Source organism: Schistocerca gregaria, chromosome X, assembly GCF_023897955.1.
Source record: "Schistocerca gregaria isolate iqSchGreg1 chromosome X, iqSchGreg1.2, whole genome shotgun sequence".
Taxonomy (NCBI): domain Eukaryota; kingdom Metazoa; phylum Arthropoda; class Insecta; order Orthoptera; family Acrididae; genus Schistocerca; species Schistocerca gregaria.
In genome coordinates, this window is record NC_064931.1 from 686,129,281 (window position 1) to 686,148,505 (window position 19,225).

At 39.1% G+C, this 19,225-nt stretch overlaps 1 protein-coding gene across 1 annotated transcript in view; it reads right to left on the minus strand.

The window, feature by feature from the left end:
- LOC126299514 (collagen alpha-1(XI) chain-like) overlaps positions 1-19,225 on the minus strand; it is a 497,414-nt gene that overhangs the window by 68,780 nt on the left and 409,409 nt on the right. Inside the window, exons 21-22 of the mRNA XM_049991477.1 lie at positions 15,637-15,797; positions 8,209-8,478 (exon numbers count right to left, since the gene is read on the minus strand). Of these exons, the coding sequence (XP_049847434.1) occupies positions 8,209-8,478; positions 15,637-15,797 (431 nt within the window). The remainder of the gene's footprint in view (positions 1-8,208; positions 8,479-15,636; positions 15,798-19,225) is intronic.

Genomic DNA, 19,225 nt, shown 5'->3' on the forward strand with positions numbered 1-19,225 from the left:
TCTGATTCCTGAACTTTAATCCCTACTCCAAATTTTTCTTTGATTTCCTTTACTGCTTGCTCAGTGCACAGAGTGAATAACAAACACCAGGCATAGGCTACAGCCCTGTCTCATGCACTTCTGAACCACTGCTTCCCTTTCATGCCCCTTCACTCTTATAACTGCTGTCTGGTTTCCACAAAAGCTGTAAATTGCCTTTTACTCCCTATATGTTATCCCGGCTACCATCAGAATTTCAAACAGATTATTCCGGTCAACATTGTCAAAAGCTTTCTCTAAGTCTACAAATTGAATAAACATATGTTTTCCTTTCCTTAACCTATCTTTTAAGATAAGTCCTAGGGTCAGTAGTGCCTTGTATGTTCCTACATTTCTCTGTAATCCAAACTGACCTTCCATGAAGTTGGCTTCTGCCACTTTTTCCATTCTTCTGTAAACAATTTTTGTTAGTATTTTGCAACCATGATTTATTAAACTGATAATTTGGTCATTTTCACATATGTCAGCAACTGCTTTCTTAAAAATTGAAATTATTGCATTCTTCTTGAAGTCTAATGGTATTTCGCTTGTCTAGTACATCTTGCACACTACATGGAAGACTTTTGTCATGGATGGCACTCCTACAGTAATCAGTAGTTATGGTGGAATGTCATGGAGAGATATTTGATATGAAGATGCAGATGGATTTGAAGCAGAGGTTATGGGATGGGTCTACAGGTTAGAGTATGGTTTAGAGGTTACACGATATTTCTCACATGGGATCATTGTGGAAGGGATTGTAGGTGGAAAAGTTTACAGTTGGCAGATAAATTCTGTGAACTAATCACTTTCATTCATCACATAGGAAGTGAGTCATTGTATGTCAGGAGGATGTTCAAATTATGCTCTTTTTCAAGCTTGTGGATAACTGTCATTCCTTTGATTGAGATGCTTGTGTTATTGGAATTTGGTAGACCTATCATGGATATATCAGCAAACATTGGCAGAAACAAACTGCCCTCATTGGAAGTATGTACATGGTGTTGTGTAATGAGATATTAAAATAACATTACAACATTTTTAGAAGTTCTGGAATCTCAGAAAACTATCAGAAATGTTATATTACAATGCAAGAAGAAGACGGAAAATCAGTTTATTACAGATAAAATAGAAAACATGTTCTGGTGCTGAAGTTTTACCAGGCGATTGTTACTATGTCTGACAACTGGGTTCTCTTCACATAATTAAAGTACATGATGAAGGATAATTTTCTTTATACACCATACTGATTGTTCCTCCAGTGCCCTATATATATGGGCAATGACAAAAAAGAATGATGATATATCTTTGTACTTGGTATCAAAAAGTCAGAGTTCCTATGCCATATCCTCACATATCCCCTAATCCTCCTACCATCCCCAAGTAACAGCCATAAAGGAGGCCCCTCTCATCCAATATCACCCTGGACTGGAACAATTAAACAATGTTTTCATCAGGGCTTCGACTATCTATCATCACCCCCAGAAATGAGGGACATCTGACTCATGATTCTTCCCACCCCTCATAAAGTGGTATTTAACAGTCCACCCAACCTACACAACACCCTGATCCATCCATGAGCCACCTGAAGTCTTTGCTACAAGGATTATATACCTGTGGAACACCCAGGTGCAAGATCTGCTCAATTCGCCAACCCAGTACATCCTACTTAGTTCTCTCACTGGCTTACCCTATCCCACCAATGAAAGCCACCATGTCATGTGCCAACTCTGTTGCAATTTCTTCACAGTACATTATGGGGGCATGACCACCGACCAGCTGTCTACCAGAACGAATGCCCACTGCCAAACTCTGGCCAATGGTTGATCACCCAGTGGCAGAATATGCAGCTGAGCACAACATGCTCAACTTAAATGGCTGCTTCACAACCCATTCCAAGTGGATTCTTTCCCAGAGAACCAGCTTTTTTGAACTATGTAGATAGGAATTATCCTTGCAAAACATACTTTGCTCCCATAATCTTCCTGGCCCCAATCTCCACTAACCCACTGCAGTCACACCCTCTACCCAACATTCTCCTCTTTGACCTGTCACACCCTACCAATCCATGCCTCTATGTCACTATCATTGTGCACTGCATGAACTCACCACCTCTGGTGCCCATATGTTATACTCATATTCCACTCACCTGCAACATCTCCCTCCTCCAATCCTGTCTCATACATGTGCTGTGTCCCTCTGAGCTGTCAGCAACCCCTACCCAAATCTTTTTCCTACTTCCATCTTCTCAGCCATCCTGACACAACACCTCACCCCAGTCTACCTGCTGATCAGCAGTTCCTTTCTTTTTGTGTGTGTTCATCAATGACTCAGTGCTTCTAATATTTTGTGAGAGGTCTCCTGTATTATATTTATATCACCTACTGGTTCCTTAATGTCCTAAGCCTCATATTGTCCATCCTTTGTTACTGTCTCATAATTTACATATACTTTGTCTCTCCCATACTGTCTATCCAAATCTTTTTCTATAATTCTCTTCTTGAATTTCTTATGCAGATGCATCACAGGTCTTTAACAACTATGTTCATGCCTAACTTTTGCGACAACCGGTGGTATGGGCATTTTGATCATAGCCCAAGCTATCCTCTGAACCTGTGTCACCCAGATTATGGTAAAACATTATCCAAGCAACAAATTACTACATTTCATCTGCAAGTCAACTCACCTCTCCTCACATATTGCTCCCATCATAATTTCATGTCCGTTTTCATCCCTAGCTAAAACCCAGTCCCACATCCTCTTTCTTAAATATTGTCTAAGCCATGGGATTCCTTCACTCCCCTTCAATAACCTAATGATAAAAATTTTCCTTCTCCAGATGCCCCCCCCCCCCCTCCCTGCTTTACAGTGACCTTCAGATCTTCAGATTCTGCCAGTTCCTATATCTCACAAAGCTGGTACTACAGAAACAAATCTCCATAGTCCAAGAATACCAGAACTGTCTCTCCTTCTTCCTCAGGATAGTTTTGCTGTGCAGTCCCAACTACCTACACTACACCTCCCAAATGGAAATGCTGGCTGGTCCTCCAACACCATGGAAGAGTATTCCAGACACCAACTCCAAAAATTATTAAATTTAAAGACATGCTACTCCCACCTCAAAATACCACTGTCCATCATAACCTAACCTACTCCCAGTCAACACTCTCATCAACCACTCATAGAATCTCTGCTCTTGTTGAGCAACATATCCAATCAATTTCTCATAGCATAGCCTTGCATATCAGAGATACAAACCACTTCATTCAAGTCTTGGCCATCCCCACCTCAATATCACCTGGTTACTTACTAATTACAGTTGATGCCACCTCCCTATACACCAACAGCCCTTATGCTCATGACACTGCTGCTATTAAACAATACTCTCCCAATATTCTTTTGACTTCAAGCCCACTACCTCATTCATTATATATCTAAAACTTACCTCCACATACACAACTACTACTTCATTGAGTGCACTCACTTGGCACTTTCCTATGCCAGTCTGTTTATGGGTCATCTAGAGAAAATCTTCTTAGTCTCCCAGAGCCCCAAATTCCTTGTATGGTTCAGGTTCATTTGTGATATATTCATGATCTGAAACCAGAGCCGAGACACCTTGTCCTCACACTTACCAAACCTCAGCATCTTCTTTTCCATGTGCTTCAACTTGTCCTCCTCAGCCCAGTGTACCACCTTCCTGGACATTCACTTTCACCTCTCTGATAGCTCCATCCATACCCCAGTTCAGATCAGTTCCATAAATCATGAATAGTACCAGCATTTAGATAGCTGTCATCTGTTCCACACCAAAAATTGCTCCAATTTAGCCTGGCCACCCAAGAATGGCATATCTGCAGAGACAAGAATTCCCTTGCCCAGTGTGCCAAAGGTCACAAAAGCCTTCATAGACAAATACTACCCTCAAACACAGTCCACAAACAGATTTCCTGTGCCAAATCCTCAGACAACCCTAATCCTCCCATTACCCTAAAAACCAACCTCAACACCTTCTTGCCCATCTGCTTCACCTTGTCCTCCTCAGCCAGTGTGCCACCTTTCTGTACATTCACTTTCACATCTCTGATGGCTCTATCCATACCCCAGTGCATCCATCATCACCCAGTATCATCTCAGAATGGAACATCTGAATTATACACTTTGCCAGGACTCAGCTATGTCATCATACCCCGAAATTAGAGACATCATATCCACAATGCTTCTCAGCCCTCCTAAAATGGTATTCCACTGTCCACCCAGCCTAAACAATGTCTTGGTCTATACCTACAACAATTACACTCCCAGTCTCTTGTCACAAGGGTCATATCCCAGTGGGAGACCCAGGAGCAAGATCTTCCAGATTCACTCAACTAATACATCCTGATCTAGTCCTCTCACTGACTTACCCTATCTCATGACATGCATTATCACTTTTAAAATCAGCAATGTCATTTCCTATCTCTCCTGCAATTTCTGCAGAGCATTTTGTGTGTGCATGACTATTAATCAGCTGTCCACCAAAATGAATGGTCACCACAAACTCTGGCCAAGAGCAGCATTACCAATTGACCACTCAATGGCAGACCACATTGGTGTGCACAAAATGCTTGAGTTCAATGAGTGCTTTCCAACCCATTCCATCAGCATCCCTCTGCTCCAGCACCAGCTTTTCTGAACTGTGCACATGGGAGTTATCCTTGCAACATATCATTTGCTTCTATAATCTTCCTGGTCAATCTCTGCTAACCCACTACAGTCACACTGCCTATCCAACAGTCTCCGTTTCCTCTGACATGCCAACCATTCCCAATCCATACCTCCATGTTGTCATTATCACGCACTACATGAAGCCATCGGCTCTGGTGCCTGTGTGTTGGATTTGTATCCTGTTCTATCCCACACAACTACTGCCTCCCTCTCAGCCATTAATTACTCATCACCCAACCCCTCCTCCCACTTCCTCCCTCTTTCTCCCTCTAGCCATATCACCTGATATAACTCCTCATTTCTGTCTACCAGCTGTTCTGTAGCCCTGGTGTTATGGGTCCAGCAAGTGTAATGTACCTGCTCATGTATAAGTATTTGTGTGGTCTCTGCTATTCAGTGAGAGGTCTCCTTTATTCCTGAAGTATTTAAAGCCTTCCAGAACTTTCATTTCCATATTAATACTAGGTGTATTTAGAGAAAAATTACGGATAATAAATGTCTGTACAAAGAGTAATATTTTTTCCTATTTTCAAGCTACTTTCAACTGGAACAGTATCTCTTCTGGATATCTTCATTTCTTATCCATGCCCATAAAACTTGTAATTAGTGGTTTAGAGGCAGAATTATTCTTTTTAAGATCGGTAAAGCTTATTCCAATAAACACTGTGTTATAAGTGTAGTGTCCGTTTTTCAGACATGTCTGAAAGAACATACACCATTTTTAATTCAGTTGCCACAGACACACACAAGGTCTGTTTAATAAAGAATGATGATAATTTTTTTGACAACATACCTTTACTCATCCTCATAATTTTGATGACCCTTCTCAAAGTAGTCTCCCATGAATGTGATGCACTTGTCCCAGCGTTTCTGCCAGTCTTCAAGTGCATGCTGGAAACCATTTTTTGGGGGTCCTTCAAGATCGTCTCTGCAGCCTTCACCACTGTGTCTGATGATTGATAATGCCTCACAAAAAGGCGTTTCTTCATGTTAGGGTATAGAAAAAAGTCACTTGGGGATAAATCCAGACTATAGGGAGGGTGAGGGATGCACTTCACGTTGATTTTTGCAAGATATTCAGCAACAACATTGGTAATATGTGGCTGCGCATCATTGTGGTGCAGCATACAGTCTGCTTCACAGAAATATGGTCTTTTGTACCTAATATGGACTTGCAATGTTTTCAGGACATCCCTGTTGTATTGCCTAGTTACTGATGTGTGTGCAAGTACAACATGCTGATAAACCATTAAATGAATATCAAAGAATGAGATGACCATAACTTTCCCAGCAGGAGCAATTACTTTTCTTATTAGGGGGTTGGTGATGAAGGAAATTTCCACACTGAGCTTTGCTCTTTGCTCTCAAAATGATGTAGCCAAGTTTCATCAGCAGTGATTACATTTGAAAGAAACTCCAGATCTCCCTCTCACATCAACTTTAACTGCACGCAGACCTGCATGCGAATGTCCTTTTGTTCAGAAATCAACAGTCATGGAAGAAATCACACACAAACACATGTCATGTGTAATTTTTCTGTCACCAACATGTAGGTGGCACCCAATGAAATGTTCAGTATTTCAGAAAGTGATCTCAAGGTAATTCGTCAATCCTCTCTTACAATGACAGCAGCAGTGTTGATGTTTTCTTCTGTAAGAGCAGTAACTGGAGCACATGGCCCACCTTCCTCTCAAATTGATTGTCTCCCTTCTTTAAAGATTTTGAAACACTTTGAGCTGTGCTGTAGGGAAGAACAGACTCTCCTAAGGCCTCCTGTAGCATTGTATAGGCCTCAGCTGAAGATTTGTTGAGATGAAAGCAGAATTCAGTGCCACATATTGTTACCTCCATTGCAGCGGTAGATGATACTGAAAATATCTGACCTTGCCTGCCTCTCACCACAGACTGGAACCAGGGGTCCCAACAGTGAAACTACTATTATGTGTTTGCTGCACATTAAGCAAACAGAATACTGTAAGATAAAATTTTAGCATAAGAAATTATTACCATAAAGAAAATTACGATCATTCTTTATTGAACAGTTCTTGTAGATGACATAAGAGAAGGTCAGACCTCAGCTGCAATCAGATACTGTAATGGGAGTGGTTGCCTTAACAACTTTGGCTCTTCAACAACATTTCCCATTCAGACTAAATTCTCAACTTGTCACCTGACAGCTAATGATATCTTCACTGTGGATGTACACTACATGTGAACTGTTGAGCGAATAAGATGAAGCTGCAAGCAATGAGGATAGCTGAAATGGACACTACAGGTACAGTGTGCAAAAAGTTGTGAATTTGGGCTGGAAGGGAAGCAAGCTGATGCAGGTAAGGTGACCACTTGTATAACATGGGAAATTCAGGTAAGAGTCCCAGTCCAACACAAATTTTCACTTTTTGTCATTGGATTGTTTTCAATGGCCAATTGCAGCTGAGGACTTTGTTCCCATGTATATACATGGATGCTGAATCAAAAATGGACCCTGTTCCATCTGACAAGTCCAAAAGAACAGACAACACACATATAATGGTATATGCACTGCATGGTGAATAATGTTGTTTTAAATGTGGGTGCAACTATGTCCAAACTCTTGCAGGAATCATGTTAAGTCAAGAACAGTGATGATAATGGACAGTTGATGCTACATGTGTAGTTGTGTGTTGTTTAGATGACTGCTTGCATAATGTGGGAAATCAAAGTCTGAGTCCTGGTCTGACACAAATTTTCACTTGTTGCCATAGGATTTATTTAAGTGCCCAATTGTGGCTGTTACAACTATTGTTTTATTTATTTATTGATCCAAAAAATAATACCATGCATTAACAATTTTACCTTCTGTAGGTGAAACTCTACCAAGTAAGCCATCTGAGAATGTAACAGGGAGCAAATGAAAACTTCAAGTTTCCAATACTTTTCTCCTACTAGTCCAATGTTCCGAGCTTAGCATAGGCTCTCTGCATACCTTTCCCTACTAGCTCTTCTGAGAGAGTAGTTTAACCAGAGTACAGGTTTGTTCTAGAATCAATATTTAACTTTTGCAGTTGATTTAATGCTGAAATTTGAAATACATGCAGAAGATTCTTTGTACAATTTTGGTAATTAAGACAGAGGTAATGACTGAGTGCAGCTACAAGGCAAATCAAGAAGTATTATTTTAGGACACAGTATAGCAGCCCATAACTTGCTCTTTCTCCATTCAAGAACATAGCTTTAACACGTCATGGAGTTTCACTTTGGTTACACTGCATTGTTTTAGTGAAAATTTCATTGGTGAAGTATGTCCCAGAATCAGTGTTGTGCATGGAGGAATGACTAAACAAATGAATTAATTGCTTACAACAGAAATATATATATATATGTGCATGTGTAGTTCACATATCACAGTTATCTTAATACTTGTACACTGCAAGCACTATAAATTTATAATCTTTGAAGCTAAATGCTTCATTTCATGATGTGGCTCACATAAGAAGTACATACCACCTTTCCAGGTGCTCCCACGGGGCCCATTTTTCCTGGTGGCCCAGCTTCTCCTGGAGGTCCAGGAGATCCTGGCCTGCCATCTTCTCCATCTTTCCCAGCATCACCCTTTGGCCCAACCAATCCTGGCTCACCTGCAGGTCCAGGGAAGCCTGGTGGTCCAGGATTGCCCTTTGGTCCTTCAGGACCTATTGGACCTCGAGGACCAGGAGAACCCTGTACTCCAGCCTTGCCTTCATCTCCCTTTGGTCCTGGTGGCCCCCTCTCTCCCTGAAAAGAGGCATTTTTACATAATGATTATGTAAATGTTTGGAACATAATGTATCACAGAAATCTTTTGTACTAAGCCCCCCCCCCCCCCCCCCCCCACACACACACACATATTAATGCAAAGATAATTGTAATCCCTTTCCACCTAGGCTCTGAAACAAAGAATATTGCATTTTTCCAGTACCATTAATAAACAGATACAGGGATTACATTTGCTTTTATTTAAAAAAGTATTTGCTTTATTTTTTTGTGCCAGAGTAGCAGATTTGTGTAAGAAAAATTCTGAGATCTATTACCAATATGAAATTACAGAGTAAAATTACATTCAACATAGTAATTTTTGTGGTCACTGTAATGGGGCATCACCTGGAAGTTTATGCCACACTCTTCAGGAACAATAATGCCACAATGGCAAGCAATAAATGCTTCTGCCACTCCTGATAACAAGTGGGAGTAAACTTCCAGATGGTACACCATTCAAATGACTGCAAAATCAGCACAAAAAATCTCATATTCAGTTATTTTTACTGCGTTGTTTCTTTTCAGAACCAAAGACAGTAATACTGCATAAACTGCCCAATTTGTTACAGTGAAATAAAAAAGAATAATATATTTCCTAGAAAAAATTCAAACTAATGCTTTTATCTTGGTGACAATTTGCAAAATATGTTGTCTTTATCTCATGAGCCTCTGGACACAATTCATATATGTGAAAAGGGATTAGAAATATTTTAGTAGGTCAAAAGTTACATGTGGTGAAAGATTCAGGTATCTCAATCTGTATACTCATACTCAACCCTTGGCGTGCTGCATAATGTACTAAAAGTGGGAAGCACATGCCATCCTTTTTTACACTTCTACATTTACATCCTTATAACTACCCTGAAAACCATTGTGAAGTGCACAGTAGAGAGTACTTCTCATTGTACCACATATTAGGTTTTCTTCCTGTTACACTCACATGTGAAGTGTGGAACTGATAAATGCCTCTGTGTGTTCTGTAATTAGTCTAGTATTTTCTTTGTGGTTCCTATGGGTGTTATACACAGGTGGCTGCAGTATTTTCCTAGATTCCTCACTTAATTTTGGTTCTTAAAACCTTGTCAGTATACTTTCAGGGCATAGCTAGGATCTATATTGAAGCACCTGCAATTTCATGTTTTTCAGCTTTTCTGTGATGTTCTCCCCTACATCAAACAATGTCTGTTGTTCATGCTAACCTCCATTGTATATGTTCAATATTTACTCTTGGTTCAAATTGGTAAGAGTCCCACACACTTGGGCAATGTTATATGATAGGTAGCATGAGTGTTTTGTGTGCAATCTTCTTTGTAGCCTGAATGCATATTCCCAGTATCCGGCCTATGATCCAAAGTCTACCACTTGCTCCATTTGCAACTGAGCCTATGTGATCTTTCTCTTCCATAACCCTTCAAATTGGTACAGCCAGGTATCTGTATGAGTTAACTAATTCCAACCATGATTCACTGATGTTTCAGTCATAGGATACTACATTTTGCATCTTATGAATACACAATTTTACATTTCTTAGCATTTATTGCAAGTTGTCAGTTTTTGTAAACTTTGAAATCTCATCGCGATTAGACTGAATGTTTGTGTTGCACTTTTAGACAATTCTTCATTACAGATACCTGCTTCATCTGCAAAAAGTCCGAAGTTATCATTAATATTATATACCAGGTCACAAAGACACAACATAAGCAGTAAGTGTCTGTATATACTTTCCTGGGACACTCCTGAAGTTATTTAAACTTCTGTCAATGACTCTCCATCCTACTTGCTTCCTACCAAGAAATCCTCTATCCAGTTACAAATTTTGTTTGTATGCCATATGATCATACTTTCATTAACAAGCAACACTGCGGTACTGAGCCAAATGCTTTTTTTAAAATCAAAAACACTGCATTTGCTTGACTGCCTTGTCCACAGCTTTTAGGGGGTCATGTGAGATGAAGTGGGAGTTGGGTTTTGTGTGATTTATGTTTTTGGAGTCCATTCTGGTTGGTGTGAAGGAAGTAACTCTGTTCAAGGTATGTCATAAGGTTTGAGGCCAGAATATGTTCTAAATTTCTACATCACATGGATATGGGATGATAGTTTTGTAGATCATTTTTGCTACAAATTTTATAGGTGGGTGTGATTTGTGTTTTCTTCCAAATACTGGGCAAAGTTTCCTGTTTATTCTGCATAGAACCTGATAAAGATTCTAGTAGATTCTGACATTTTGTTCAGTTTTACTGTTTTCACATGTTTCTCAATGCTATTGATATCAACATTTCTGTCAGTCATATTTACAATGGTACGAGAATTAAATTGTGGAATTACTCTCCCATTTTCCTTTGCAAAACTACATTTGAAACCAGAGTTCTACACTTCTGCTTTTGCTCTGTTACATTCAATTTCTGTTCCTGTGTCATCCATGAGTATCTGGACAATAAATTTGGTTCCACTGACAGCCTTTATTCATGAGTGGAATTGTTTTGGCTATTGTTGAAGGACTTTTGATAAAATTCCATTATAGGGCTTATGTACTGTATTTTTGATAGTCAAATTTCTTTCCTGTAGCATCTCTCTGTCTGTTCTCCCATTATTTATTATACACCTACAGTGTAGTAAGTACTCAATGTTTCTTTATAAGTTTCATAACAAAGACTATGTACAATGGAGGGTCATTACATTACAAAGTGTCCTACTATATACATAAGTACCCAGTGCTCAGTCATTTATTCTTTGAAACTTTAATCACAATTCTCCTACATGCGCCTGGTCTGATTTAAAAGTTTCAAGTTCCTCTTTGAGTGGTGGTGCTGCCTTTTTAGCTATTTAACTTAATATGTGAATCTTTCTGATTTTTCTACTTGTCTATTGTAATTTGATAACCACTGTTGCCACAACCTCTTCATACACAGGTACCAATTTGTATGTGGACACCTTGAAAGTGGTCAGCTATATTTATTGCCATTAGATCTAGTATATTTCCATGATGAGTGAGCTTCTGAACTATCTGTACTAGAAATCTCTTATGATACCCACCACTCATAAAATACTAACTTTTCCAAACAGTTGTTGAATGATGAAGTCTCCTCCGATATTTCCATGATGAGTGAGCTTCTGAACTATCTGTACTAGAAATCTCTTATGATACCCACCACTCATAAAATACTAACTTTTCCAAACAGTTGTTGAATGATGAAGTCTCCTCCGATGACAGTATGATTGGTGAACATATGTGCTAGAGAGCTAAGACTTTCTTGAAAGTTTTTTGTTACATCTGAAGGAGAGTCTACTGCTTGACAGAATGATCTAATTAAAAATTTATCCCCACCCTTGACACTGAATCTTAACCAAACAATGTCACATGCAGTTTCAATTTTTATCTCAATGGATTAGAGTTTTTCCTTGGCTGTAATGAACATTCAACCTAAATTTGTTGCTCACCTATGCCTCTGACATACAATTAGATGTACCCCAATAATCTCACTGCTGTCAGTTTTAATTTTAGCCAGCTTTTTGTGCCTAATATTATGTGAGCTCCACTGTTTATAGGAGCATTCAAACTCTGACACCTTTTTGCAAAATCTTCAGCAGGATTTTCATTGTCTAATAAGGGGGTTGGAGAAGGCATTTCTTGGGAGCTTACAGCAATTCTTTGAGGCATCCTACAGTTGTCAGTATCTGTGTGTGATGAATAGTTGCCTAAACTAAAAACCCTCATTTGCACATCATGAGCAGCACACCCATGTCCTATTTAGAATATACTAACAGTGTGGAATATATGACACAAGTCAGGGAACTCACAGCCTAGCTTGTCACAGAACCTGTGAGGTCTTTAGTTTAGGCTTTTTATCTGTCTCCAAACCAAGAGGACATATTCATTTCTTGGGATAATGTTGCAGACTGCATGCTTAACTGAAATTCCATGAGCAATGCTGGTCTTCTAGACATTTTCTACCTGTTGCTGGGATGATCTTTAAGTTCCTACTCGTGTAACAATGAGTAATGAGAGTCCTCCTAGACGCTTCAGTATCTGAGTTCAGTAAAAAATAAGATACTGTGACAGATTCACTGCTTGCTGCCAAAAAAAAAAAAATATTGAGTGACAAAATAACATTTTAACTAAACAAAAAGTAATTTGGATTGCTACAAAACAGACAACTATAAAACAGACAAAACAAACACAGTTGCATACAGAACAGGGAAGTGTTAAGAGATGATCCATAGAAAATTTAATAAATAACAGTGTTTAACAGTGATTTCCAGAATGCATCTGACAAAGTGTTCTACTGCAGACTGTTAACAGAGGTCCAAGCATATGGATTAGGTTCCCAGATATGTGACTGGCTTGAAGACTTCTGAAGTAATAGAACCCAGTATACTGTCCTTGACAGTGAGTGTTCATCAGAAATAAAGGTATCGACAAGATCAGCCCCATGGAACTGTGATAGGACCACTCATTCTCAATGTACACAAATGATTTGATGGACATGGTGAGAAACAATCTGTGGGTGTTTGTTGATGATGCTAGGGTGAACAGGAAGTTGTTGCCATTGAGTAACTGCAGGCTGGTACAAAATGATTTACACAAAATTTCTAGTTGGTGCAAATTAATGCAGATGAGTAGGAAAAACAATTCTGTAGTGTTCAAATACAGCAGTGGTAGTGTGCTGCTTGACACAATCACATTGTTTAAAAATCTAGATGTCATGTAACAAAGTGATATGAAATGGAACAAACACATAAGGATGGTACTAGGGAAGTTGAAGGGTTGACACTGGTTAATGCGGATGAGCAGGAAAAACAACCCTGTAGTGGTTAAATACAACATTAGTACCGTGCTGCTGGACACAGTCACATCAATTAAATATCTATATATAACGTTGCAAAGTGATATGAAACTGAACAAAGACATACAGATGGTAGCACAGAAGATGAAGGGTCAACTCTGATTTATTGAGAGAACTTTAGGAAAGTGCAGCTTGTCTGTACAGAAGAATATGTATAGAATGTATGTGTGGCCCATTCTTGAACACTGGTCAAGTGTTTGGTATCGCCACCAGGTCAGATTAAAGGAAGTCATTGAAGAAATTCAGAAGTGTGCTGCTAGATGTTTTGATAGTAGAGTCAATCAATATGTGAGTATTACAGAAATGCTTCATGACCTCAAATAGGAATCCATGGAGGGAAGTTGATGTTCACTTTGCAAAACACTACTGAGGAAGTTTAGAGAACTGGCATTTGAAGCTTAATGCAGAACAATGCTGCTGCTGTCTATGTACAGTTCACTCAAAGACCATGAAGACAAGAATGTAGGGTTGATATGGAGGCATAGAGACAGTTGCTTTGCCTTTGCTCTACTTGCAGATGGAACAGGAAAGGAAATGACTGGTAGTCGAACAAGATACCTCTGGCATGTTCCATACTGTGGCTTACAGAGTATGTATGTAGATGTTGGTGTAGCACAAAGAATTTAATAATTAAAACTCAAGAGACCTAGACAAAGTGTCAGTCAGAGTGCTAAGGAAATGCATAGATTGTATAAAATATTCATTAGCAAACAAAATAAATAAGTCATTCAGGCCTTGTACATAATGTATTGTGTTTTCAGTCTTGTTATATCTTGTGGACATAACAGTGTCATCTATAGTTGAAGACCTTTAATGAGTTTGAAAGATAATAGCTTTTAGCATAAAGAAAACACATTTTTCATATAAATTATGGGACTGCAGGCAGGTGATGTCACTGACAACCACTGATATTTGCAAAGATCCACAAAGAAGAGGTTCCTCTTCATCTGATTGTGAGTAACATTGGTGCTCCGTTGAGCCCACTAGTTGTTCAATGTCAACATCACATTATGAACTTGGCAAATTTCTTATGTTGATTAGATGGAATGCATTTCAATTACTCTGATATTCTAGTAACTTTTGATGTGGCCTCTCTCTTCAGCTGTGTTCCTCTGTATTCATTCATTACAGTTAACTGAGATTAGGTTTGCTGTTGAATTAATGAACCTATTTCAAGATGTGTTGATTTCCACTTGCTTTTACCGAGCGAGGTGGCGCAGTGGTTAGCACACTGGACTCGCATTCGGGAGGACGATGGTTCAATCCCGTCTCCGGCCATCCTGATTTAGGTTTTCCGTGATTTCCCTAAATCGTTTCCGGCAAATGCCGGGATGGTTCCTTTGAAAGGGCACGGCCGATTTCCTTCCCACTCCTTCCCTAACCTGAGCTTGCGCTCCGTCTCTAATGACCTCGTTGTCGACGGGACGTTAAACACTAACCACCACCACCTCCACTTGCTTTTCATTCAATGACTAGGATGAACAGACAGACAGAGAGATGGAGCTGCAATGTGAAGCCCATGTTCACGCACTGTTTCAAATTTACTTATGGAAAACTTTGAGGAATGTACATTGGAGTCAGTGGCTTTGAAACTTTTTTTTTCGCCAGATATGTACATGATACTTTTGTTGTTTGGCCTCATGTCACTGAGAATTTTAACGAGATCTGAATTCAATCTACCTGAATATTCGTTTCATAATGGAGGTGCAAAAGGACGGCTGCCTTCCCTTTCTTTATATGTTGATGATTGATGGTATATTGAGACTTGCTGTTACTAGAAAAGCTACTCACATGACTTTTATCAACAGGCTGATAGTTTTTACCATTCAGCTCAGTGTGACGGGGTAATTTGTACCTTGGTTCACAGGGCCCGCATCATTTCACACCCCGAGAGTTTGTCAGAGCTGAGTTACATCATCTTGAGATCACCTTTCATCAGACTGGATATAGAGGAAAAACAGATCAGACACATGTTAAGCTATTGACCAACCATGTACTGGCTGAGTGATGAGAATACTGAGTTGGTACCAAGGTCTACAGTCTTTCTGCCTTACACAGGGAGCATCTCCAACAGGACTGGTTGTATGTTTCAGAAATATGATGTGAAATGTGTTTTCAGATCTCCATCTAAGATTAGGGTCCTTTCAGGTTCCATAAAGGATGATCTTGGTTCGCATAACGTGGATGTCTATTGTATTCCTTGCAGTTGTGAAGAAACCTATTTTATACAACAGATTTTAAAAGTAAGTATGTGCATTTAAGTGTTACATAAATATGAACCTCGACATCTTACATGTTTCCCATCAATACCAGGGGGCCCAGGAGGTCCTGGATTGCCAGGTTCTCCTTTGAGACCCTGTAGCCCTTCGGGGCCTGGCGGTCCTGGCATTCCATCCCCACCCTTGCTGCCTCGAGGCCCTGGCTCTCCTGGAGGTCCTGCTGGTCCTTCTGGTCCTGAAACATTATGTTAACTGTACATAAGATTCCAATTTATAATGCCAGTCTAGTTACACAAAGTATTGTATATAATGAATAAAGAAGCTGGGTTGAATACTGACAGTCCTCAGGTAGTTGATGCATTTAATGCACTAAAAGCCAGATAAATAGCAGTAAAATTCATGGTAATTTCCATAGATATGTATAGAATATGAGAAGTTCAGCTCAGATATAGGGTGTCCCAGGAGGAGTATTCAAAATTGGGGAATATGACAGGAACCATTATTCAAAGCAAAAGAGACTAGTAAACATGAACTCTTATATGCATACCATAAGAGCTATGAGCAATTATGCATCTTTGATACTGTGAAACAAATCTCTCTTACTGAAAGGCCTTTGATTTCCATATTCTGAGAGTTGCTAGTATGGACCAAAACAAGAAAGAGAAGTCCAGTAAACATCAGCTCTAAAGTGCATATCTTAATATTTATGAGTGCTTATTCATCTTAGCTACTGTGAAACACATCTTTTCTAGTGAATAAGTTATCATAACTGTTGAGGTATGCATTTTAGAGCCTATATTTAGTAGACTTTGTTGCTCTGATTGATTATTTATCCCATATCCACAAATACTGACCATTCCTTCAGTGATATCCTGTACATTCTGAAATCCATCTTTTCACAAAGGTTGTTGGAACTGACTTATACTTTGATATAATTCTTCTGCACCATGAATGGACATGAAATTTGCATTTAAAAGTATGGACCTTATAGAATTACAACATGTTTATGTATTAAAACACAATTTAAGTGGACTCTGGTTGCAACGTGTTTAAAAGTGTTTCTAATAGTGTTTCCAGTTGTCCATTTTTGTCATTAAATAATAGTAATATTCAGTAGTTCAATTGCAGATGAATTTAAAAATGAAATTATTTAAATAGATGACACTCAGTGTGACATATGATCTAAGCTGGAAGTTATACCTGCAAAATGTTTCCATTTGTGTCTTTCCAACAATAAAAAATAAAGTTAGAAACTAAAATTAAATTATTGAAATGTGTTAAATTTTTTCCACATTTCAACAGTTGCATACAGAATGAAAAATTACCAAGGTCACTCTGAAAGTTATGCCTCATATTTTTTTGTGGTGACTTTGGATGTCTGCACCAGATGTTGTTGATGTAGTGCTAATGCTTGAACCTTCCTCTTACATTTTTATGTGGTTCTGTCATTCAGTGGCAGTTGGCACCAGCAGAGGAGTTCCAAAATGAATTCTGATTTGAACAGTTGTATAAAACAGCAATATGTAATTGAATTCCTCATTGCTGAAGAAATTGTGCCAATTGAAATCAATAAATGCTTACTAAAGGTGGATGGAGATTATACAATAGATGTGAGCAATGTGATGCAATGGGTATGGCATTCTAAAGGTGGTGAAAAGGGTGTGCATGACAAGCCATGGCCTTGCCAATCCTGCACAGGTGTCATCCCTCACAATGAAGAACTTCTTGATCAACTCATCTCTGCTGATTGGTGCATAATGACCAGAGGATTGTCTGCAAAGGTGAATGTCAGCTGTAATGCCTTGGAAACAATGTTGGAACATCTTGGTTATTACAAAGTCTGTGTGAGATGGGTCCCGTGGATGCTTAAAAAAGAACAAAGAATGCATTGAATGGAAATTTGATGGGGCCTCCTGGACCAATATAAAGCTGTGTGTGATAATTTTCTGAACAGCATCATCACCAGAGATGAGACATGGTGTCACCACTACAAGACAGAATCCAAAAGGCAAGCCATGGAATGGCAACATGCAAACTCTCTCTCAAAGAAGAGCCATCTGCAGGCAAAGTGATGTGCACAGTCTTCTGGGATAGCCAGGGTTGTCCTGGAGCCTGGAGAAACTGTCAATTCAGCAAGCTACAAGAAGACACTGGCTAAACTGAAAGCTCAAATTTCAGGGTAAGACCAGACAAGAAGACCAACTTTCACCTGAAATATGATAATGCCAGGCCCCACATCAGGTTTGTGACCACGCAACTCATTGCAAAATTCGGCTGGACTGTCCGACTACATAAACCGTACAGTCCAGATCTTGCACCTTTGGACTTCTATCTCTTTGGGCATCTGAAAGATGATTTATGTGGTGAACATTTTCAAGACTCAGATGCTGTTGTCAAAGTTGTAAGGAAGTGGTTAGCCACAGCTGGTTCCAATTCTACAAGGACGACAGGCAGGTTCTGGTTCATCATTGGCAGAAGTGTCTACTGAATGGAGGTGACTATATGGAAAAATGCCAGTATGTAATCAAAATATTGCTCTATTTAGCAGTGATGTTGTGATTTATGTATTTTCAATAGTTTACATGAATAAAAATTGGAGGCATTGCTTTCAGAATGACCCTCATATATCCACATTAAAATACAATTATCAGAAACTGAGCTAAATTAAAGGTTGCAGCAACATTTTACAAGTTTCTATATAATAAAAGACAAGAACATTAACACTCTACTAACAAGTACCAAAGCTTTATTGGCTATAGCTGAATCAGGAGATGCCGCAATTATAAAATAATGACTGACTTTTTTAAATTTAAATGATCATTTTACCAATGCTGAGAGAATGACGAGATAAGAACATGCTGCTTTGTGGTACATCCTTGAATGTGTACAGCACAGGAAGTTATTTCAGTGCTCATGTAACAGTTTGTACTTTGGTTTTTCATAAAGGTTATAATGGTGTCACTGTTATTGCTGTGTAACAGATACCAATGCTTGTCTTTATGTGTTTATTATTTGTAGATTTTGAGTTAAGTAGTCAGAAAGCAATCTGACAGTAACTATTATGGCATGGAATGTGTCAAGTGCAGCAGAAATTCACACATGAATCAATGATTTTTTAAAAAACAAGCTTGAAATTTTTATTACCTATCCCATTCCCTTAAATGGCACAAAATGCTGTATATACCTACAGATTTATTCATTTCTATTCAAGAATTCATCTATATTATAGAAAGAGTTGTCAAAGAGATATGATTTCAATTTATTTTTAAAACTATTAGTGCTGTCTATCAGACATTTTATTTCATCTGGTAGTTCATCAAAAAGTTTTACTGCAGCACATTTTACCCCTTCCTGTGCCAAAGATAGCTTAAGAGGAGGAGGAGGAGGAGATTAGTGTTTAACGTCCCGTCGACAACGAGGTCATTAGAGATGGAGTGCAAGCTCGGGTGAGGGAAGGATGGGGAAGGAAATCAGCCGTGCCCTTTCAAAGGAACCATCCCGGCATTTGCCTGAAGCAATTTAGGGAAATCTTGGAAAACTTAAATCAGGATGGCTGGAGACGGGATTGAACCGTTGTCCTCCCAAATGCGAGTCCAATATGTTAACCACTGTGCCACCTCGCTCGGTCAAAGATAGGTTAAGTAGAGGATCATGTAAGTCTTT